The sequence below is a fragment of the Chrysochloris asiatica genome, unplaced genomic scaffold (assembly GCF_000296735.1).
Source record: "Chrysochloris asiatica unplaced genomic scaffold, ChrAsi1.0 scaffold00034, whole genome shotgun sequence".
Lineage (NCBI taxonomy): Eukaryota > Metazoa > Chordata > Mammalia > Afrosoricida > Chrysochloridae > Chrysochloris > Chrysochloris asiatica.
The window spans coordinates 17,715,309-17,738,936 of NW_006408552.1; the positions used below are offsets into that span (position 1 = coordinate 17,715,309).

At 47.4% G+C, this 23,628-nt stretch overlaps 2 protein-coding genes across 2 annotated transcripts in view; one reads left to right on the top strand and one right to left on the bottom strand.

Moving 5' to 3' along the window:
* BRAT1 (BRCA1-associated ATM activator 1) overlaps positions 1-5,159 on the bottom strand; it is a 16,462-nt gene extending 11,303 nt beyond the window's left edge. The window contains exons 1-3 of the mRNA XM_006859785.1: positions 5,033-5,159; positions 3,392-3,546; positions 1,649-1,796 (exon numbers count right to left, since the gene is read on the bottom strand). Of these exons, the coding sequence (XP_006859847.1) occupies positions 1,649-1,796; positions 3,392-3,546; positions 5,033-5,159 (430 nt within the window). The remainder of the gene's footprint in view (positions 1-1,648; positions 1,797-3,391; positions 3,547-5,032) is intronic.
* An 11,923-nt stretch (positions 5,160-17,082) lies between these two features.
* The window catches only part of IQCE (IQ motif containing E), a 47,619-nt gene continuing 41,073 nt past the window's right edge, over positions 17,083-23,628 (top strand). Inside the window, exons 1-4 of the mRNA XM_006859876.1 lie at positions 17,083-17,124; positions 18,096-18,141; positions 21,592-21,720; positions 22,137-22,271. Coding sequence (XP_006859938.1) covers positions 21,648-21,720; positions 22,137-22,271 — 208 coding nt within the window. The 5' untranslated portion in view covers positions 17,083-17,124; positions 18,096-18,141; positions 21,592-21,647. The remainder of the gene's footprint in view (positions 17,125-18,095; positions 18,142-21,591; positions 21,721-22,136; positions 22,272-23,628) is intronic.

Sequence of the window (23,628 nt, forward strand, 5' to 3'; positions counted from 1 at the left end):
AAGGACTAAGAGCTGGTGGCCAGGAGCAGACTTGCAGAATGTGCCCTTTGGACATGTAAATTATTATATATGCCTGAGTGGGTATTTTTGTTTGTGTGTTTTTTAAAAAGCTAAAGTGGATAGAGAGAAATACTTTTAACTGATGGTATATGGAGGAGATTATAATCAATGTAATGAAACAAGTTATATGAATAGTTGAATGTGAAACTAATGATGTGCCCTGTAAACTTTCACTCAATCCACAACAAAAACTTTAAATTTAAAAAAAAAAAAAGGAAAAGGTAATAAGTCGAAAAACATTGCTACAAGAGGATAGCAACCTTTATCCCAAAGAATCAAAATGTGAAGCTGCTGACATATCCTCCCCTCCATCTAGGTCTATGTGCGACTGAAGGCAGTGTTTCCATCTCTTTAACCCTTGAGTGTGGTGGCTATGTAGGATGAGCCCTGGACTTCAAACTACAAGGTCAGGGATTCAAGTCCACCAGCCACCGCTTGGGAGAAAAATAAAGCTTTCTGCTCCTGCAAAGACTGACAGCCTTGGAAACGCTCTACAGAATCCTCAGAACTGACTCAATGGCATTTAACAACAATCGGACTTCCCTAAAGAATTCTGTGCTTTCAGATTTACACCACATCCTAACGGTAGTTTTGGCATCCTCCAGAGACTCAAATTGTGTTCTTTGAGTTTGGGAAGCAAAAAGAAGTCTGAAAAGGTAAAATCAGGGCTGCAGGGTAGATAAGGGGAAGTTACCCAATGAAATACCCATAGGACAGTCCTTGCTATCCTCCAAGGATGAGCAGGGGCGTTGCCATGATGGAAAACAATTCCTCAGAGCAACATTCAGGCCTTTTTCTCACCAACGCAGTTTGATATTTTCTTAAAACTTCTTCCTAGGAAGCCACCATGATCTTCCTGTGTCCTTCAAGAAAATCTACCAAGAGAACCCCTTTGGAATCCCACTCCCCCACCACCACAACCCCACAAAAGTCACCATAACCTTCAGATCTGACTTGAATTGAACTGGCCCAGTAGATGTCCTTGGAAGCCACTGTTTTGATTGAACAGGACTAAACAAGTGTGTTGCTGAGAGAACTTGTCTGCAGGCATCAGTGATGTGAGAGACACACTGAAATGCTTTGTTTGGAATGAACCTGTGCATTTATGAACTGGAACCATAGCAGCTATACTTTTTTACTTACCCATGTACATATACACATATACAAAATAAACAGCTCACTGGAATGAGCCAGTATTAGTCTTAGGCACGGTATTGTTAAGTGCCATCAAGTTGGTTCTGTATAGGGTTTCTAAGGAGCGGTTGGTGGGTTTGAATTGCCAACCTTACCATTAGCAGTCCAGTGCTTATCTAACAGTGCCACCTTATATATATTCTGTCATCTAATCTTTGCAACTGCTTCCCCTTTGAGGGAAGTACTAGTATCCAGATTTTATTGGCAAATAGACTCCGAGAGATTAAGCAACTTGTCCAAGATCACACAACACAACCACTTACTGAAGATGAAGAAATAAAGGCGAAGCAAGGTGAAGTGACTGCCCTGGGGTCCCTGAGGCCCAGTGCACCACAGGTATGAAGTGCAACTGAAGGTGGGATTTGAGGGCAGAGGGGCACAGAGCCTCACTCACCACATTCCACCAGGAACTGCTCAGCACTAGGGTGCTGTGCTAGAGAACACAAGCCTTGGATCCAGCCGCTGCGTACCGAGGGGACATTCCAGGTCAGCAGGCCAAGGGGGCCCGCCTCCCCAAAGAGTCTGAGCATCAACTCTTCCTGCTGGAGCAAAGAACAAAGGCAGCATGGTCATTTCCTGGGGATACAGGGCCAATCCAAGGTTATTGCTTATTTTGCTAAATCCTTTTTCTATGCTGTTGGATTCAGTTTACTGGTACTTTGCTAAGGATCTCTATATTAATATCCATACAGAATATATGTCTGTAGGTTTCTTTTCTCGGGATATCTTTATCTAACTTTGGGATCAAGGTCATGCTAGCTGGCTTCCTAAAATGGCTTTGGAAGTAATCCTTCCACTATTTGTTGAAAGAATTTGAGAAGGATTGGTGTTTGTTCTTTAAATGTTTGGACAGGGTCATTAGTCCAGCCCTGGACTTTTCTTTGTTGGGAGGTTTTTGATTACTGATTTGGTCTCTTCACTTGGCACATGTCTGCTGAGAGTTTCTATTTCTTCTTGTGTCAGTTCAGATAGTTTGTGCGTTTCACCTAGACTACCTAGTTTGTTGGCGTACAGATTTTATCATAGAGAGGTTATTTTTTCTGAGCTGGAGGAGACATTTTCATGTAAGTTGCTGATAGAGAAGAAAGAACCCCTGAGCAGTGGTCTTTCTGTGAGTGGCAGACACTTCCCTAAGAGCCATAAGACTGCTAACTCTGCCTTCTAGAAGGGCTTTGGGAGAAGGAAACTGGATCCTAAATAAAGATCTATCCCTTCTGTCACAGTTCACTTAGAAACCCTCTCCCCAGAACCACCAGCAGTGTCCTAACCTTCAAAGGCACACCTGTGACCACAGCACTCTTCGTTTAAACCCCACCCATTGGTTCTCTGTAGCCTACTAAAGAGTCTGAAATCCAGGTATGACACGGGCCCACAGTTCCCTTTTCTACGTGTTCCTCACTCCTACTTGAATGGCGGTTCGAATCCAACCAGTGGCTCCATGGGAGAGAGACCTAGAGACCTGTTCCCATAAAGACTTAAAACACATACGAACAAAAGCAACAACAGAAAAGCAAATGCATTGCCTTCAACTCTACTGTGACTTGTAGCAACCTACGGGTCGGAGCCGAACTGCTGCACAGGATTTCCAAGGCTGCAATCTTTACGGGAACAGGCTGCCTTACCTCTTGCCTGTGGAAGGACGGCAATGCTATTCTATCATAGTGGTGGTGGTGCTTATGTGCCATGGAGTCAGTTCCGACTCATAGTGACCCTGCACAGGGGTTTCCGAGGCTGTAAATCTTTACAGAAGCAAAAAGCCTTGTCTCTCTCCTGTGGAATGGCTGGGAGTTTCGAACTGCTGACCTTGAGGTTATCAGCCCGATATATACTACCAGAGTGAGGTTGTTACCAGGAATTGACTCAGCGGTACCCAACAACAGTGTGTATCTCCCACCCCCCCAAGATTAGTCAGTCACACTCTCCGCCTGGTACTCTTCCCTGCCTCCCACCCCCCATCAAACTCTACACAACTCAGCTCCAGTTCCAACCCCTCCATGAGGCCAACTTTTCCACTTGGTAGAACCATGGAGACAGCACAGCTAGCCCCACTGCTGAGACTTTAGGATGGCACCTACAGACGCCTCACCTATCTGCAAGAGCAGAAGGGAGGGTCCTAATTGGGAGGTTCCAGGCTCACCTGAAGATACTGGAAGCAATTTTCCTGAGCGGCAAATATCCCTGCCAGGCGAAGTGAAAAGGAGACAACTCTGGAACTCAGGTCCTGGAACTTGAAGGCCTGGGACAGCAGCTCAACCAGGCAGGGGTTTTCCTGTAACAGCAGGAGGCTGGATTCTGGAAGACAGAAGTCAGCAGATCACAGATCCATTCCTGCTTATCACCTCCCAGACCGCCCTGCCTCTCAAGGGCTGAGGCTAAGCCACCCACCGGGAGCAAACATTTGCAACAAATGCAAGCAGAAAAGGATTTGTAACTTTAGTTCAATACAAGGTGGGGTGGCTAGAAAACCAACATCTCAATAAGTGGGGGCAGCGGGGGTTCCTTGGTACGATTCACAGCTCCCACATTCAGTTCCTGACCAATACGTCTAAGGCATAGCCACCACCTAACCATCAGTAGAGGCTTGTGTGTCCCTATCATGATGAACAGGCTTCGTCAGGGATTCCAGAGGGATTAGGAAGAAAGGTGTGGCAATCTATTTCTGAAAAGAAGCCAATGAAGGCTCTTCAGATCACAACATTCTGATTCCATTGTGTATGGGGATGCCATGAATAGCTGGGGGCCAGCTTGACCACAGCTAGCAACAAAAAATGAGAAAAGTTCAAGGGCTAGAAATATAATTGGTCAACAAAACGGAAACAATACCTCACTGACCGTGAAAGAGAAATGCAAGTTAAAACAAAAGGCCCTTTTTATGTATCAAATGGATATTTCTTCACTGATAATATGAGAAACTTTAAAAGGTTTGTGGAAAAATGGAATGAACACATACTGGAATTTTCCCACAGACTTCTCAGATTCCAGGCAAATAAATGCAATGGAATAGGGATTCTCTGCCAGCTCTATGTCCTAAATTTCTATATCCATCTATACTAACATTCAGACGTGTTGATGGGAGAAAAAGGCATTTTGAGGCAGAGAATGAGGGTGTTTTCCACTGGGAAACCATTGCTGAGAGAACTAGCCAAGCATGTGGTTCAGCGAGAAGCAAAGTGAATAGAGTGAAGAAGAGGGGCACAAGAAGTAAAGAAACCAACAGATACCTGGGTAGATCTTGGGTGGAGAGGTGGGGAGAGCACTGACTTAGAAATTAAAAAAATAATAATTTAAAATAAAATTTTAAAGTAATTTTTGAGATGGTTACAAAACACGATAGAATTAAACTACTAAGCAGTAGTAACATGGGGGATGCCAATATGGTGTTCTGCGATTCTTATGTTCCTGGGTGTAACGACAGCTAAGCACTCAGCTGCTAACCAAAAGATTAAAGGTTCATGTCTACCCAGAGGAGCCTCAGAAGAAAAGCCTGGTAATCTAATTCCCCCAAAAGCAGCCAATGAGAACCCTATGGAGCACAGTTTTACTCTGGCGCAGATGGGGTCACCATGATTTGGTGTCAGCTGTATGGAAATTGATCCTGGTAGCCTAAACTGAATGCAGAATGCTGAAGCAGAGAAACATGTCAAGTTCAAGCTCCTGAAGTAACGGGAAGACTCTGAGGAATGCTCTCACAGGAGCAGCTTTGTGTTCATAGTTCCATTTCTCCCCATACATCCCCACATCTCTGGAAAAACAGAGCCAGCAGCTCTCCTAGCCTCACCTGTTTCCGTTACTGTTTTAAACCAGTCCAAGAGTTTTTCTAAACAGGTATCATCTGTCACTGGCTGTCTGGGATCCGCCAGGACAGCACACAGAGCCGGGAGGAGCCGGGAGCATTCTGGGTCCATGACGTGGCTGGGGTTCCTGCAAAAGAATGGTGAGGGGCAGACCTGAGAACCTGCCCACCCTGGTTACAAGCAGTCCTGAGGCCAGCTCAAGTCTAGGATGAGGTTTCAGAAATGTTCCCTCAGACAGACAGATGGCTGAAGACAACAGCTCTGAGGACGGATACAACCTTTCAATGTGTGTTGTATATGAAGTGGTCAAAGGGGTCCTAGACGTTGGTGGACTGCTAACTACAACGTTGGAAGCTAAAACGCACTAGCCGCTCTACAGGACAAAGGATGAGGCTATCTGCTTTCATAAAACATTTTCATCAAGTTGATTCCAACTCATGATGTTCTATTTATGTGTCAATTTGATAGCAGTGGGTTTGGTTTGGAGTGGGTACAAGATAGTCAGTGGGTACAAGCATAGTGGTTAAAGCACTTGGATGCTAACTGAACAGTTGGAGGTTCCAACCCACCAGCCATGGAGAGAAAGATGTGGCGATCTGCTTCCATAAGATTTAGTCTTGGAAAGCCTGTGGGGCAGTCCTAGTCTGTCCTTTAGGGTGACTAAGAGTCAGAATCAACTCAACAGCAGTGAGTTTGTTTTGTTTTGTTATGATCTGGTTAAGGAACCCTGGCAATGCAATAGCTAAGTGCCTTACTGCTGAAAGGTTGGCGGTTCAAACCCATCTAGTGGGTCCAAGGAAGAAAAGGCCTGGAGATCTGCTTCCATAAAGATCAGCGCCAAGAAAACCCCATGGGCCAGTTCTACTCTGTCACATGGGATTGCTACAAATCAGGAGCAACTTGCAGGCACCTAACAACAACTAATCTGAAGGTTGGTGGTTTGAACTTTACCAGTGACTCCGAGGGAGAAACACCTGGCAATCTGCTCCCATAAAGATTTCAGCCTAGCAAACTCTACGGGGAAGTTCCGTTCTGTCAACATGGGGTCACTAAGAGTCAGACTGGACTGGACAGCTCCCATTAACAACATGATGTTATCTAAAACAAGCAGGACCCTGAGTGCTGACATTGCTGTTGTTTTGTTGAGTCAGTTCCGACTCATAGGGACCCTGTATAGGGTTTCCCGGGAACAGCTGGTGAGCTCAAACCAAGAACCTTGCAGTCCAACACATTAACTTAGAGCGCCACACCAGGACTGAGTGCTGATGGTTAGGGCTAAACCACAAGGGTCAGTGAACCTTGGACTTTGGTGCAGGTCTCACACTGGTCTCACTGCAGCGATGTGGGCAAGGATGGTGCATCAGTGCACATATCTGTTCGCAGTTCGGGTTGGAAGTGTCTGTTTCTTCCAGGGCAATGTAGTCTATATTTGACAGTGTGGTGTCAGAAGGCTGTGTACGGAGGGGACTGTGTGTATACATGAGCTGGGTCTGGAGCCTCTATCCGTTTTGGCTGAAAAGTGCCTATCCTCGCAGGATCGTGGTGGGCACCTATGTCTTTGGCGCGGGGATAAGAGGGAGTACCTTTGTATCTAGGTTGAAGGTGCCTGTGGAGGTGGGACGGTCCTGTGGTCTTCAGGTGCGTGTGCAGAAAGGGGTGTCGGTGGCTCTACCTGTCTGGGTCTGGGCAGGGAGCCCGTCTGTTCATCCGAGGTGACGCTATGTCCCTAGGAAATAAGCTCTTGCTGCAAAATTCTGAGGCCTGGCCCAGTCTCGCGCCCCGGATGTGGCAGCCGAGCGATCGGGCCCAGGCCCGCCCGCGCGCGACTGCTCTGGGCTGCTCCTAGTCTTCCAGATCTTCGGGGTCTGGAAGGGATATCTGGTTAGGATGATTCGTCACTCTAACCTGCGGCTGCCACCCCAGCTCGTGCAAATGCCTCACCCGTTCCACTTCCGTCCTCGAGCAGCTAGCCCCGCCCCTCCTTTGACCCTGCCCTCCGTCACTCTGCCCCCAGCTACGGACCCCGCCACCTGCTGGACATGAGAGGGCACAGGAGCTGGAGGGAGAACATAATGATCAATACGGCTCTTATGGAGGCCGCTCTGTCAGTTTCTGAGGTTCGATACTTAGGGTAATGATCTCCAGCCGAGACGGGTTAGGGATAGGTTGTCGCCCCGATATATCACCCCCATCAGGATGCTCAGTGGTACATGCCGAACATCCGGAGAGGCTGCCGAAGGAAGGGGTGTGGCTTTGTCATGAAGGCGCTTGGCCCCACCACTGAGGCTGAAGGGAGATTGGGAGCGAGTCCTAAATCGGAAATAAGTACCAAGTTCCGGCGCAAAGTAAATGGGCTGCGGGAACAGGACGAGGTCCTTGATTGTTTGTGCTCAGAGTCTCAAAACTGGGTTCTTAGGGACTCTGGGATGGTTGCCGGAGTTTCTCAAAGTCCGTGAATAAGAGGAGTCCTGGTGTGGCGCTGTGGGTTAATGCACCAAACTGCAAAGCCATTTGACCTGCAAGGTTGGCTATTCAAGCTCACCAGCTGCTCCTCGGAAACCCTATACAGGTTTGCTATGGGTCGGATGCAACTCAACGGCACTTAACAACAACAACGATCCCAGAATGTCAGCTTTACTCAAGGTTTTGAGAAAGAATAGAATACACTGGTATATTATGAAAGAGAGGGCAGAGGTGTCGGTATTAAAATATGAATCAGATTTCAAACACCGAGACACTTTTTGGAAGTGATGATGGCGAAACTGCTCGCTTAATTTGGACATGTCTTCAGCAGAGACAAATCCTTAGAAAAGGACATCATAGTTGGTAATGTAGAGGGTCAGCCAAAATAAGATGGATTGACAATGGCCACAAAAATGTGCTCCAGACACACGGATAATCAGGAAAATGGTGCAGAACCAGACACCGTTTGATTTTGTTGTACATGGAGTGGCTCCAGGGCCCCTCAGAATCCTGTGGCTCTAAAGGATAAACACTCCACTGCAAGGTCGGTTTAAACTGCAAGGTTTGCAGTTCAAATTCACCAGCCGCTCCTTCAAAACCCTATACAGGGTGACTATGAGTCGGAATTTACTGGACAGCTACAAAAACAATAATAACTGACCAGAAGCACATGTTCATTTTACAGAGTTAAATATCTTAGTAATACATATTGAATACAGTGCACACTTTTTTTTTCTTTTCCTTTTATTGCCCTGCACCTCTATCAAATCATAGCTTAAAATTCCGCATTAAGGGAATACTTTTCTAAATGTCAGCCCTTAAGGCCTTTGTGACATTTGACCAGTCACTTGTGTTTTCCAACATTAACTTACTAAATATTTAGTATGAATTGCTTAGAACACTGGTGACTGTAGAATAAGCACTGAGCTGCAAATCACTTGGTCATTGGTTCGAGCCTACCAGATCGTGGGAGAAGGATGGGGCTTTCTGCTCCCGTAGAGATTTACAGCCTTGGAAACCCTATACAATGTGCCTGTAAGTCAGACGACTCTGTGGCACTTATCAACAATTAAGTGCTTATGAGTCTGGTGGCGCAATGGTTAAGCGCACGACTGCTAAGTAAAAAGTCTTTAGTTCCAACTCACTTAGCTGCTCCTGGGGAGAAAAGACATGGGAATTTACTCTTGCAGAGATTACAGGCCTCAGAAACTATGAGGCAGTTCTACTCTGTCTTGTAGGGTCACTATGAGTCCGCAACCTAATAACAACATGAATTGGAATTGACTTGATGGGACAGAGCAACAACTACTTATCTATTGTTTATTTTTATTTACGATCAGCACTCGACTGTGAACCACAAGGTTCATAGTTTGAGTCCTCTAGCCACTCCAGGGGAGAAAGATGAGGCTTTCTGTTCCTGCAAATATTTTTAAAGCCTCTTAAACCCTATACAAAGGAGCTCTGGTAGTGTAGTGGTTGCGAATTGGGCTGTGAACCTTAAGGTCAGCGGTTCGAAACTACCAGCCTCTCCGCAGGAGAAAGATGAGGCTTTCTACTCCTGTAAGGGTTTACACCCTCGGAAACCCTGTACAGGGTCGCTATGGGTGGGAACCGACTCGACGGCACTTAACAACAACAAACCCTATACAGGATCGCTGTAAGTCGGAACCCACTCTATAGCACCTAACAACAACAACGATAATCTTTTATTGTATTTTCGGTGAGGGTTTACACAGCAGTTTGGGTTCTCAATAATTTCTGCACCAGTGACATAGGTTACTTTCTTAATTATGCGTGAATGAACCTTACTTCTGTTCTCTTTGTTCTGTTTTGTCTATTCTTTAGGAACTGTGCCTCCTCCTACCCTGGATACTATGTGGTAACAAGCCCAACAGGCTTGCAGTGAGAACGGTGGTAGAAGCACTTTGTAAACTGCTAAGCACAGCCCATCTGCCACTTTTTCACTTCAGCCCCCACAATCCTTCGGGCAACTCCAGGCGTGCTTCGCGTCGGCCCGCTAGTGTTCACAAACTCAGCGCACGCGCAAGGTCGCCCTTCGCTACATCCGGGCTTCCGCAGGTCGGTGGCGGCTTGGTTGCCATAGCAGCGGGCCGGCGGAGCAGCGGGCAGTCGGGGAGGCTGCTGGCGGCCTGGGCGGCCCGCGCCCGCTGCGCAAAAGGGCTGTCGCCATGTCGCTGGGCACCGGGGAGCTGGCCTCGGAGACGGTAAGGACGCGCGATGGGCCTCCTCACATCCCTCGCGCCCTAGCTCACCCGGGCCTGGTCGCAGATGCCCCCAAATGACAGCTGCCAGTATTGTTAGCGCATAAGCTCCCGTTCAGAGCTCCTGGCTCCCCACTCTCCCAGCCCCTTGCCCGCCCTTCACAGTTCCCTGCCTCCAGGAAGCCCTCCCGCCGGCGTTGTGAGGCCGGGTCGCTGCTGTAGTAGCCCGGAGTAAGTTCGCGCGCACCCCGGAGACACCTCCCCCCCTCCCCCCCCTTTGCTCCCTGGGGCTTCGAGAAGTCGTCCTGGAGTCAGTGATGCCGGGCTTCCGTTCCTATCTTGACCAAGGATTTTTGGCGCCTCCCAGCGGCTCTGCGGGAGAAAGACCCGGCGATCAGCTTTCTATAAAGATAGTTGTGAGTTGTCTAACCCTTTCTGACTCGTAGCTGCCCTATAGGACAGAGTAGAACTGCCCCACAGGATTGTTGTTGTTAACTACGGTGGAGTCGGTTCGGACTCATAGTGACCCTGTACAGGGTTTCCGAGGCTGTAAATCTTTACAGTAACAGAAAGCCTCATCTTTCTCCCGCCGAATGGTTGGTAGTTTCGAACTGCCGACCCTGAGGCTAGCAACCTGATTCGCACAGGGTTGTTGTTGGTGGTGGTTATGTGCCGTGGAGTCTATTCCGACCCATAGAGACCCTGTACAGGGTTTCCGAGGCTGTAAATCTTTACGGGAGTAAAAAGCCTCATCTTTCTTCCGTGGAGCAGCTGGTAGTTGCGAACTGCTGACCTTGCGGTTCGCAGCCCGATTCGTAGGCACTACGTTACCAGAGATCCTTCACACAGGGTTAGCAAGGCTGAAATCTATCACGAGAGCAGATTGCCAGGTCTTTTTATGCACACATGGAACAGCTGATGGGTCTGGAACCACAGCCTTTCAGTTAGCAGCTGAGCAATTAATCTTTGTGCTACTTCCCATAAAAATTAGGGTAACCTAATTTGGCGTCAGGATTGGAGGAAGACTCATTAACAACCTGTGATATGCAGATGATACAACCTTGCTTGCTGAAAGTGAAGAGGACTTGAAACATTTACTGATGAAGATCAAAGAACACAGCCTTTGGTATGGGTTGCATCTCAATGTCAGAAAAACAAAAATCCTCACTCCTGGACCAATAAACAACATTCTTATCAACCGAGAAAAGATTGAAGTTGTCAAGGACTTCATTCTTCTTGGATCAACTATCAACACTCGTGGAAGCAGCAGTCAGGAGATCAGACGACATATTGCATTGGGCAAATCTGCTGCACAGGAACTTTTTAAAGTGTTGAAACAGAGATGTCAGCCTGAGGACTAAGGTGCGCCTGACCCAAGCCATTTTCAATAACCGCATATGGATGCGAAAGCTGGACAGTGAATAAGGAAGATCTTAGAAGAATTGATGCCTTTGAGTTGTGTTGTTGGAGGAGAATACTAAAAGTGCCATGGACTGCCAAAAGAACCAATAGATCTGTTTTGGAAAAAGTGCAGCCAGAGTGCTCCTTGGAGGCCAGGCTGGCTAAGCTTCGTCTCTCATACTTTGGACATATTGTCAGGAGAGAACAGTCACTGGAGAAGAATGTCATGCTGGGTAAGATGGAGGGTCAGAGAAAAAGAGGAAGACCCCCAACGAGATGGATTGGCCAGGTGGCATCATTGATGGTGTGGCAGCAGTGGTGGGCTTAGCCCAGGATCGGACATTGTTTCGTTCTGCTGTGCATGGGGTCACTATGAGTCGGTTCCGACTCGATGGCACCTGACAACAACAACAACTATAGAGTTGATTCCAACTCAACGACCCTTTAAAGGGTTTTGGAGGCTGTAAATTTTTACAGCAGCAGAAAGCCTCATCTTTCTCCCTCATAGTGGCTGGTGGGTTTGAACTGTCCATCTTGTGGTTAGCAGCCCATTGCTCATCCTACAGCATCACCAAGGCTCCTTAGGATTAGGATACAGTGCTCTGATAAGCATCTGACGGTTAGCTGAGAGGTCTGTGGTTCTAACCTACCAGTGGCTCTGCTGAAGAAAGATCTGGTAATCTGCCCCTGTAAAGATGACAGGACAGTTCTACTCTGTCACATGGGGTCACTATGAGTTGGAATTGGCTCCATGGTACAGAAGAACAACAATTAGATGCTGCAGATATAAACCTGAATAAACCTCATTTCAATGGGGATAGGCCAAGACAGATAAGAAGTGCATACCCCTAAAGCAAACCCATTGTTATCATAGTGATCCTACAGAACAGAATAGAACTGCCCCATAGGGTTCCTGAGGCTGTAATCTTTACAGCAACATACATCTGTCTCCCACAGAGCAGCTGGTAGGTTTGAACTGCTGCTTAACCACTGTGCCACCAGGGCTCCTTTAATCCCACGGTTGTTGGTAAATGCTGTTTAGTTAGTTCTGGTTCATAGGGTTTCCAATAAGTGGCTTGTGGGTTTGAACTGCCAACTTTGCTGTTAGCAGTTCAGTGCTTATCCTACATCACCAATAGCACAATGCTCAAAGCAGACATTCTTTATTACCCAGTGTAGTTGAGTCAGTTCTAACTCACAACCACCCTATAGGACAGAGTAGAAGAACTGTTCCTTAGGATTGCCTGACACCCTTATCTTTCTCTCTGAGCAGCTGATGGGTTTGAACAGCTGATCTTGCAGTTAGCAGCCTAATGCCTAACCCATTGTGATACCAGGGCTCCTTAACATTCTTTATTTGTGGTGATGGTTGTGTGCCACTGAGTTGGGTCCGACTTAGAGAGACCCTGTGTAGGATTTCCGAGGCTGTAAATCTTTATGGGAGCAGAGAGCCTCACCTTTCCTGTGGAGCGACTGGTAAATTCAAATTGCTGACTTTGCCGTGCCCAGTTTATAATCCACTATCCCACCAGGACTCCTTTATCCTTTATTGGTGATGGTGGTGGTGTGTCATGGAGTCAGTTCCGACTCACAGAAACCCTACATAGGGTATCTGAGGCTGTAAATCAACGGGAGCAGAAAGTCTCATTTTTCTCCCGCGGAATAGCTGATAGTTTCGAACTGCTGACCTTGAGGTTAGCAGCCTAACTCATAACCACTACACTACCAGAGCACCTTTAATTTTTTAGTAGTTAATCCATACTGTTTGGTGTAAGGTTTATAGATTTCATTCAACTATGGTGGGAAGCCACAGGCTTTGCTCACATGGCTTTCTTCTCACCATGCTCAGCAGTGCTGTGCAAAGCTTGCCAGAGTTGGATCTCCATGCATGCAGGCAGGAGCCTTGTTAGGGAAGCCTGCTAACTGCAAGGTTGACGATTCAAACTCACCAGCCACTGCTTGGAAACCCTATGTACAAATTTGCTATGAATCAGAACTGACTCGATGGTATTTAACGACAACAGTTGCACAACACATGAGGCCAGGGGCCCTAATCAGTCTCTCTAATCTCACATCACCAATGCCAGGGCTTCTTATGGATATATGATTCCACTGCCTTCTGCCTCCATTGTTTCTGACAAAAAATCAGTAGTTAGTCTTACTGAGGGTTCCTTACAGCTTTAAGATTCTTCATCACTGACTTCCAGCGTTTGCACTATTCGTGTGTGGGCACGGATTGCTTTGCATTTATTCCAGTGCTACTTGGAAGTGTAGATGAATAATTTTCCTCCAGTTTGGCAAGTTTCGGGTCATTGTTTCTTCACATATTGTTTCTGCCTTCTTTTCTCTCTCCTTACCCTTATATGTTTCCTTGTGTATTTAATTGTGCTCCACATTGTGCTGAACCAGACCTGAGTTCTTAAATTTGTTTTCACTGTTTGTTTTTCTTCACAGTTTTTTCTTTCTGCTCTCAGATTACAGCATCTCTATTGCTCTGTTTTAAAGTTCTAAGATCCTTTCTTCTGCCAACTGAGATCTGCTGTTGAGTCCTTCTAGAGAAAATTTTAATTTCAGTTACTGTACTTCTCAACTGCAGAAGTCCCTTTTTTTGTGTATGTGTAGTTTCTGTCTTTGCTGATGTTTGTCTCTGTCTGAAGATAATTGTCATCCCTATCTTCTTTTAGTCCTTTAAGCATAGTGACAGTGGCTGCTTTGAAGTCTTTGCCAAGTCCAAAATCTGGGCTCCTTCAAATACAGTTTCCATTGTTTGCTTTTTTTGTGTCTCTGTGGGATAAAGTACTGGACTGCAAGGTTGGTTTGAACTGCAAGGTTGGCTGTTAAAATTCACCAGCTGCTCCTTGGAAACCTTATAAAGGGTCGCTGTGAGTCAGAACTGAATTGATGGTACTTAACAACAAAAACACATGTGCCATACATTCCTTTTCTTTGAAAGTCATGTAAATTTTTATTGAAAACTAGACACTCAGGTAATAGAGTGTTGTTGTTAAGTGCCGTCAAGTGGGTTCCAACCCCCTCCTCCAATGGGTTCGATGTTTTTGTCTGGCTCATTGTTCTTTTATTCAATGAATAGCTCGGCTGAACTAACTCTGTAAAGTTTGTTTCTCTGTCCAGTGCAACCTTTGACCTCTGGCTTGATTTCTTTCTTGTTACCTTTTAGTCTGGCTACTGGTGGCACTGTGGGTTAATGCACTGGACTGCAAAGTAAGTTTGAACTGAAAGGTCGGCTGTTCAAGTCCACCAGTCGCTCCTAGGAAACCCTATACAAGGTTGCCATGAATTGGAACCAACTCAATGGCACTTAACAACAACAGCAGCAACCTAGAGATCACCACCCTAGGTCCCCCACAAGCCATGTATTGGTCAAAAGGTGTGCTTAAGCCCCTGTGTGGTTTGCCATCGGATGTATATGGGCTTGGAAGCTGTCATGCCAATTTGTAGAGTTTATGCCTTTGCTTACCATTCAGCTGAGGACAAAACCAAAACCTGTTGCCCTTGAATTAAATCTGACTCACAGCAACCCTGGAGACAGAGTAGAAATTCCCCATAGGGTTCCCAAAGCGGTAACTTGCAAATTGGAGGAGAAGCTAGTGAATTTGAACTGCTGGACTTTTGGTTCGCATCCAGCCTCATAACCACTGTGCCACTAGGGATTCTCATATAGATAGGGACTTGTAGTTAGGTGCCGTAGAGTCGGCTCCAACTCCTAATGATCCCATGCACAACAGAACGAAAACACTGCCTGGTCCTGCACCCGTCCTCACAATTGTTGTATCTGGACCCATTGCTGCTGCCACTGTGCCAGTCCCATCTCACTGGGGGTCTTCCTCTTTTTCGCTGACCCTCCACTTTGTCAAGCATGATGTCCTTCTCCACAGATGAGCAGCTTGGATTTCCCTTTTTGATCATTCCTTGGTGCATCCTTGGACATTCCCACTGCCTTTCAGGCCTTCAGGGATGAATGTGATTTTTTTCTGGCTTCCTAGGAGTTGCTTTATGGGTCTCAATTTATGGTTCAGAGGTTGTGCCAGTGTGTGCAGCGTGGGGGGGAGGGCTGTTTCCTCAGGGGGTACCATTTCGCTCCTGGCGCCTTCCTGACCCTCAGAGGCACTTTGTGACCATCTCTTCTCCTGCTTCTCTCTGGAGTAGCCCCTGCTCTACCATTCCGCCTGGTGCTTCTAGTTTATGATACCTCCGTTGAATGCTCAGCTGCTAACTGAAAGATACACAACGTTACAGGAGAGCAGCCCGGCAGCCTGCTTCCGTACAGATGTCTGTTGTCAAGAGCTGCTGAGACAGTTTCGACTCCTAGCCTGACCCAGAGACTCCTTCTGTAAAGACAGCAGCCCAGGAAACCCTCTGTCACATGAGATTGTGAGGAGTCATCAACTCCCTGCACCCAACAACAACATGATGGAACTAAAACCCAGAACAGCAAACCCACTGCTGTCCAGTCAATTCCAACTCACAGCGACCTGGTAGAACAGAGCAGAACTGCTCCGAGGCTGTAAACCAAGTTCTCAGGAGGCAGCAGGTCGAGGCTCCAAGGGCACAGATGGTTCTTAGCAGGGCTGAGTAGATTTTCTCAGCTGGTTCCTATTGGCCGGTGCCTTCAGGTCCATTTCTAAGGACTTCAAATGGTTGTGCTTTCCTACTTTTTCCTTTCTTTTTAAATTGTTATTACAGTTTAGGTGAAGGTTTACAGAACAAATTGGTATTCCAGTCAACAGTTCGTACACATTTTGATCTATTACATGGATTGCCATCCCCACAATGTAGCAGCGCTCTTCCCACTTCCTCCGTGTTTCACATTCCCATTCATCCTTCCTTCCTGCCCTCTGAGCTTTCTACCTGGGTAAATAACTACCCTTTTGATGGTGTTATTGTTCACCTGATGTTGTTGTTAAGTGCTGTCGAGTGGGTTCTGACTCATTTCAACCCTGTATAGGGTTTGCGGGAGTCCTGGTGTGGCACTGTGGGTTAATGCGCTGGACTGCAAAGTCACTTTGAACCGCAAGGTTGACGGTTCAAGCTCACCAGTCACTTCTCGGAAACCCCATACAGGGTCACAATGGGTCAGAACCGACTCGATGGCACTTAACAGCAACATAGGGTTTTAGAGTAGTGACTGGTGAGTTTGAACCCCTGACCTTGTGGTCAAGTGCTTATGCTACAGTACCAGACCTACTATTTGGCTGATGAGCTCAGTTCCTGGTCTGAAGAGTGACTGAGGGTCACTCTCAGGGGTTCCACTAGTTTCTGCCCGACCAGGAAGCCTGGTCATTTTATGATTTTGAGTTTGTTCCACGTTCTTCTCCCTCTCTATCCAGGACCTTCTAATGGGATCTCTTTCAGAGCAGTCAGCGGCAGTCACTGGGCACCATCAGTTCTTCTGGTCGGTCTCAGAGTCATGGTCGGTCTCAGAGTCGGGCTCACATGGACGGTCCATTAGGCCGTTGGACTAATTGTTTCCACTGTCTTTGATTTTCTTCCCTCTTCTCTTCTCCAGATAGGGAGAAGCCCATACTTACACTGTAGATGGCCACTGGAGAGCTTTAAAGAGCCCTGTCTGACTTGTTCTTATCAGGAGACACACATTCGTGAAACGTTTAGACAGCATGAACAAAATGCTTTTCCTGGGAGCTCTTTCCCCCTTGAAGCACACAGCCTGCCCATAGGAATAGTAGCCTGGGTGATAGAACAACCAGAGCAGTTCCCCCCAGTTGGCATTTTGATGGTCTTCTCCCCATCCAGGCCACTGCATAAGACCACTGCCCGGTTGGCACTGTTGCAAGCGTCCCGTGAGTTGGGTGGATTGGGTTTGGGCCTCGGCAGCTGCTGGCTAACTATTTGTCCCTTCTGTAAGTCTGAGTGTGGGGAACCAGGCTCATGACTCACGTGGGGATGTTTGCTCTCTTCTCTAGGGAGATGACAGTCTTTCTGCAATTACCTTCGATTCTGACGTTGAGACGGTAAGTTGCCCTCATGACACTGCGGAGACATAGAACAGGCCACCCCCTGCGTAGAGCCTGAGCATGGAGTCAGAGCCCTGCCTGGCATGGGGAAGTTTCCAGAACAGTGATGATAACTGTAAACTTTGCCCTCGGGAGTCATTTGAGGCAGAGTGCACTTGAGGTCAATAACAAGCTTCTCATGGCCTCTGTTGAGCACCCTCCACCCTGACACAAAGGAGAGAGCAGAGCAGAGAAGCCACTGGTAGAAGGGGCAGGCCCCTTGCAGCCTGGAAGAGGACTGGCTATCTGGTGTGGTTGGACCCCATGGCCACACTGTGACCCCAGCCCAGCCCTACAGGGTGTATTTAGAACACTCATGTGGGTGGAAAACAAAATATGCTGATGACAGCCGGTATGACCTGAACAAAACACAATGGGTCTCCTTTCTAGACACCCCCTTTGTATTGCCTGTGGACTCAAGGGAAGGGGGCAGGTTCATTGTTCAGGGAAGGGGCAGACCTCTGTTAAGCTGCGAGTTATCTCTCCACCCCACTGAAGAGGGGGCCTTTGCTACCTCAGGATGGGCAGGGACCACACTGACCCTGAGCGTGGAGCACAGGCAGGGCCTGGCTGATCTGGGATCTTCATGTGGCTTGGGGGCACTCTGGTCTTCAGGCCACATCTCCCTAAAGCAGGAGACAACCTGTGCCCGGCTCTGCTCCAAGAGCTCTTCTCCATATGGGAATCTGCACGGAGCCTCTGTGTCCCATTTCGCTCAAGCAGCCCCAGGAAGCCGAGCTTCCCACCTTGCTCTGGAGCCCGCTGGGGAGGACAGTGTGGGGACAGAGGCAGACCTCCTGTGTGGTGTCCTCTGTCTGACCTCACAAGGGCCTACACCCTTCATTTCTGACAAGAACTAGGGTCACTCCCCATGTCTCCCCACCTGCAGGGAGGCTCATCCAGCCTCACAGTTCCCTCCTTTCTTTCAGAAAGCAAAAAGGAAAAGTTACCACAAACCACCACCGACATCACCAAGTAAGTGTGACTCGGGCCTCCGTCCCTTCTGCTGTGTGTCTCTCAACTCTGAAAGTGGCTCCCCAGCACCCTGGCAAGAGGGTCAAAACTGTCTTCCTCAGACTATAGTTAGAATAACTTAGACAAGATACTTCAGCCCATTGGCTCCTTGTGTTGATTGTTGGAATCATGGGTGACCTGTATAGGGTTTCTGAGGAGTGGCTGGTGGGATTTCAACCGCTGCCCTTACAGTTCATACCAACTTTGTAGTCCAGTGCTTATCCTACAACACCACACCAGGATCCCATATATGTTGTATATACATGTTATTAAGGGCCGTCAAGTCAGTTCCAATTTACAGTGACCCTGTGTAGGGTTTCCGAGGAGCAGATGGTGAGCTTGAACCGCTGACCTTGTAGTCCAGCTCATTAATCCACAGTGTCACACCAGGACTCCATATTTATATACATAGGAGCCCTGATGGTGCAGAGGGACTCCTGATGTGGTGCTGGATCAGCACTGGACTGCGAACCACAAGGTCGGTGGTTCAAATCCTCCAGCTGCCCTTCAGAAACCCTACACAGGGTCAACTATGAGTCAGAACCGACTCGACGGCACTGCACAACAAGAATGGTGTAGTGCCTAATGTGCTGGACTGCTAACCAAAAGACCGGGTATTGAACCCACGAACAATTCCATGGAGAAAGATGAGGTAGTCTGCCCCCATGAAAATTTACAGCCTTGGAAACCCTATTGGAAGTTTTCTACCCTACAGGGTCACTATAAGTCAGAGTCATTGAGATAGTTATGAACCCCTGGGGGGCACAAACAAATGGGCTGGACAACTAACTGAACTGGTGGGGTGGGGGGTGGTGATTCAGACTTACCCAAAGGCATCTCGGCAGACAGGCCTGGCCCTCTGCTTCCCAAAGGTCATATCCCTAAAAGCCCTCTGGGGCAGTTCTCCTCTGCACACCTAGGATCAGCAGGAGTCAGAATTGATGACAGCAACTCCCAACAACAATAAGCCTCTTTGTGTAGTTTCAGATATATTGTGGTATGCACACACACTCAGAAGGAGCTCTGGTACGAATTGGGCTGCGAACCTTAAGGTCAGCAGTTCGAAACTACCTGCTGTTCCGCAGGAGAAAGATGAGGCATTCTGCTCCCATAAAGATTTAGAGCCTCGGAAACCCTGTACAGGGTCGCTATGAGTCAGTTCCGAGTCTGCAGCACATAACCACCACCACCACACACACTCAGGAAATCCAAATTAGATAGAAAACATGTTGCTGTTAAGTGCCATCGAATCTGTCCTAATTCACAGCGACTCTGTATAGGGTTTCTGAGGAGCGGCTGGTGGGTTTAGAGCTGCTGACCTTATGGTTAACAGTCCAGTGCTGATCCTACAGCCACACCAAGACCCCTTTTAGAAAGCAAATGCCTGCAAAGCAAAGAAAGCATGATATCTATTTCAAATCGGTATAAATGTTAGGAAAAGGTCACCTGGTCATGTGGAGTTTTGATGTGCTTTTGCTCCAGCTGTGGAGCAGGCTGAGACTTGATGTCATCAAATCAAAGGCCCCACCCATAACAGCACGGGGACTTCTTGTGTGGATGCTGTTTATTTGGGGCTGTTTAGTTAGAACGCCTCTGACCTCAGTATCAGACTCATGATCCTTACCGAGATCAAGCGTCTCCTGTTGAAACTGCTAACCTTCTCACTGTTTCCACTGGGGTTTCTGTACATGGCAGGCGTGTCTTTAACACACTTGAGAAAGGGTAGAACTCCCAAAGCACTATCTTCTCTCTCACCATCTCTTCTCCACTCTCATTCCCACTACCTTCGCCAGCTCTCCACTCTCCAGCCTGTTTCTCCCAATGCCCATGCCTCTACGATACCTGTACCATCTCCTCAGGGCCCATCCCGGCCCCCCATCACCTGCTTGGAGGGCTTCCGTCTGTGTGTTCAGTGCTGGGATTGCTGTGTGCTCCTCTGGAACATCCCCGTATTTCTGGGGTCTTTCCTGCAGCTGCCCTGGGTGGAAGGCAAGGGGCAGCCATGTCTGTGTTCTTCCAGTATGAGTTATGTTTAAGGTGATACTGGTGATGGTGGTGCTGGTGTGCCGTGGAGTCGGTCCCAACTCATAGTGACCATGCATGGGGTTTCTGAGGCTGTAAATCTTTACAGGAGCAGAAAGCCTCATCTTTCCCCTGCGGAACTGCTGGCCATTTCGAACTGCTGCCCTTGAGGTTAGCAGCCTGACTCATAACCACTATACTACTAAGTACCAGCATCTTCCCACCACCCTGCTTTCATTTTTTTCCTTCGTCTTTCCAAGCATTTGTCCATGCACATACATATTTTCTTAATTGATTCTTACCATCCTTCGATAAATCCACACCCATATAGGAAATCTGATTGTAGAGTTTGTTTCTGACTGCTAATTTCCTTAAGTGACAGCTTAGAGTCCTGGTGTGATGCTATAGGGTCAGTACTGGACTGCTAACCAGAAGGTCAGCAGTTCAAACCCATCAACCGCTCCTCAGAAACCCTCTTCTGGGTCGCTATGAGTTGGAACTGACTCGACTATACTTAACAGCAGCCACAAGTGACAGCTTAAACAAGTATCTAAAGTTTGGATGAATATATTAGTCTTTTTCAGGGCCTTCTATAGATAGCGAACTCTTTGCTTTATTTAAAAAAATTTAGAGAATGTTTTATAAACACCTTGCTTTTTACATAAATCTGTGACACTTTATGTACTCACAGAATTCCCAGATTTTAAAAAATGTTCCTTCGTTTTGATGGTAATACAAAATGCTCAGGAAAAATGTGACCTTTCTAATTTTTTTTCTAGAGACTGTTCATGAAGTTTTAAATATTATCACATTTTGTAGCAACATGAAAGATATTTACAATGCTAGGTATAAAGGAAACAAAAGCACAGTTCACTGATTATGATTATGAAATGATATCTGGGCATGTGTCTGAGTAGCTGGAGGGAAGATCAGGTATTATAATATTGGTAGATTGAGGGAGTCCTGGTGGTGCCATGGTTCAAGCACCTGGCTGCTAACCAAAAAGGTAGGCAGTTCAGCCCCACCAGCCATTCCGAGGGAGAAAGACCCTGTAGGGCAGCCCTACTGTGTCCTCTATGGTGACCAGGTGTTGGAATCCACTTGACAACACTGGGCGACTTTTATGGGTTTTAATTTTCATTTTGAATTCCCCATTATGTTTCTTTACAATAAAAATTAAAAGAGAAATACAGTTTTGGGTGTACCATGATAGTAAGTATTTGTGATATCTGTCTACATATTGTAAATGTAGCTTATTTTTTGGTCAGAATGTTTTCAGCTAGTGATACACCATTTTATCATCCCTGTGTTTCTGAAGCTTCTGTGTTGAGGAAGGGGTATTGCTGGCTGGCTGGCTGGTTAACTCTGAGACCGGGTGTTGGTTTTCAGAGTCACCTTACTGCTCCAAGCCTAGAAATGTGGCATCGTGGAGGTCCCTCAGGACCATGGGGAGCATGCCTGTGAGCAACAGAATGTCCCTGACCCCACAGAAGCTGTGGCTCGGAACTTCAAAACAAGGTAGGTGGTCAGGCTAGCACACAGGCTTCGCACTGTGTGGAAGAGAGTTATGATGACACGAGATGCAATTTTTCACTTAATGGTTTAAATTGTAGTGTTTTCAATGGTGTGTGTCCATTGATTTCCGATGGTGTGTGTCCGACGCTGCAGCCTCTGCTGTCTCGTGTGGTTTGGGTGCTGCTAATGTGGGGTGCTGGAGCCAGCCCCTCCTGGCTCTGTGAGAGCTAGACCTCTAGGCATTCTGTCACTCTGGCAGCTTGGAATTAGAGACGGTGGGAATACTTACACCACGGACATCGGTAGATGCTTCAAGTTTTTCCCAGCACCCCACAGACTGGCTGATGGCCAGGAGGCTTGATCATCAGAGGCAGAACCTTGCTTGTACCTGTCATTAAACCCGTGCACGTTCAAACCAGGAAGTGTGACCCAAGCCCTGACACCAGAGCTCACCTGGGAGCAGGCCTGGAACAGCGCCCCCAGCAGCACCTCTGAGTATCTGACAGAAGCCCTGAGGATTCGGAGGTCCAGCCTCAGGCGCTCCGCCAGCCACGGTGAGCATGTGACAGGACAAAATGACGAGGAAATCGTGTGACTGACCAGGATGGTCTTTGCTGCTTTCCTTGCTTGGCCAGTAGATTGTGGCCCATCCCGGGCGTGATTCCTGAAATCCCTCCTGCCCTCAGCAAATGGCTTTGAGACAGCTGGTAGCTCAGCTGTTGCCTGCTCTGGATTTCGTCTGTAAGTTCATCCCCATGGGACTGGCAAATGATAATGAAAAGCCAGAATCCCACTGTGAACATTCAGTTGGTTTTCCTTTTCCTTTCTTATCTTGCAATCTTTAAAGAACCCTGGTGGTGCAGTGGGTTAGGCATTGGACTGCTAAATGAGAAGTCAGCTGTTCCAACCCACTAGCTGCTCCATTGGAGAAAGATGAGGCTGTCTGCTTTGGTGAAGATTATAGACTGAGAAACCCTGTTGTACTCTGGAATTTTGGGTTCTCTCGTTTTGATCCTTTAATTGCCTTTACTGTAGACCTTCTTAGGAAAGACAGCTCAGCTTCCAGGCCAGAGCATATTGGAGATCATTCCATTGTACCCCATGAATTGATCTGAGTAAGTTGTACCCCATTGGGGTTTCTGTGGCTACGTCCTTTCAGAAGCAGGCAGTCAGGACTCTCTTCATGGCACCTCTGGGTGGACACAAACCACCAGCCTTTCTGGTAGCAGCTGAGCACGATTACTCTACTGCTTTTAGTGGTTGTGAGTTGTATTTCAGGGTCAAGTACTTGGGAGTCCTGGTATATGTCAGATAGCTTGTTGAAGCCAAAGTGAGATCTTACTGTTTCTACACTGGAATAGGAGGAGTTGTAACAGACGTCTGTTTTTGTTGTGTTTGCTATTTCAGATACAATGTGTCATTTCTTTCATGGCTCCCTTTCATTCACCCTTATACTTACGTTAAGTTCTGTTTACTCCCCACCCCCCACTTCATCTTTATGTATTACTGTGATTTTTTAAAATTTCCTTGCTTCTTAGAAAAGGAGCATTGTTGGCACAGTGGTTAAGTGCCCGACTGCTAACTGAACAGTCGGTGGTTCGAATCCACCTGCCATTCTGCTGGAGAAAGATGAGACAGTCCGCTCCTGTAAAGACGGACAGCTTTGGGAGCCCCATGAGGCAGTTCTACCCCATCCTACGGGGCCACTATGAGTTGGAATCGACTCAGCAGCAGAGGATTGGTTTTGGTTGGCTGGTGGTGCCATGGTTAAGTACTTGGGCAACTAAACGAGAGGTTGGTAATTCAAACCTACCCAAGCAGCGCCACTGTTGATCCGCTTCCATCAAGATTTACAGCCTGGAAAACCCCTCCGGGGCAGTTCCAGCAGGGTCTCTGTGAGTCAGAATCCAC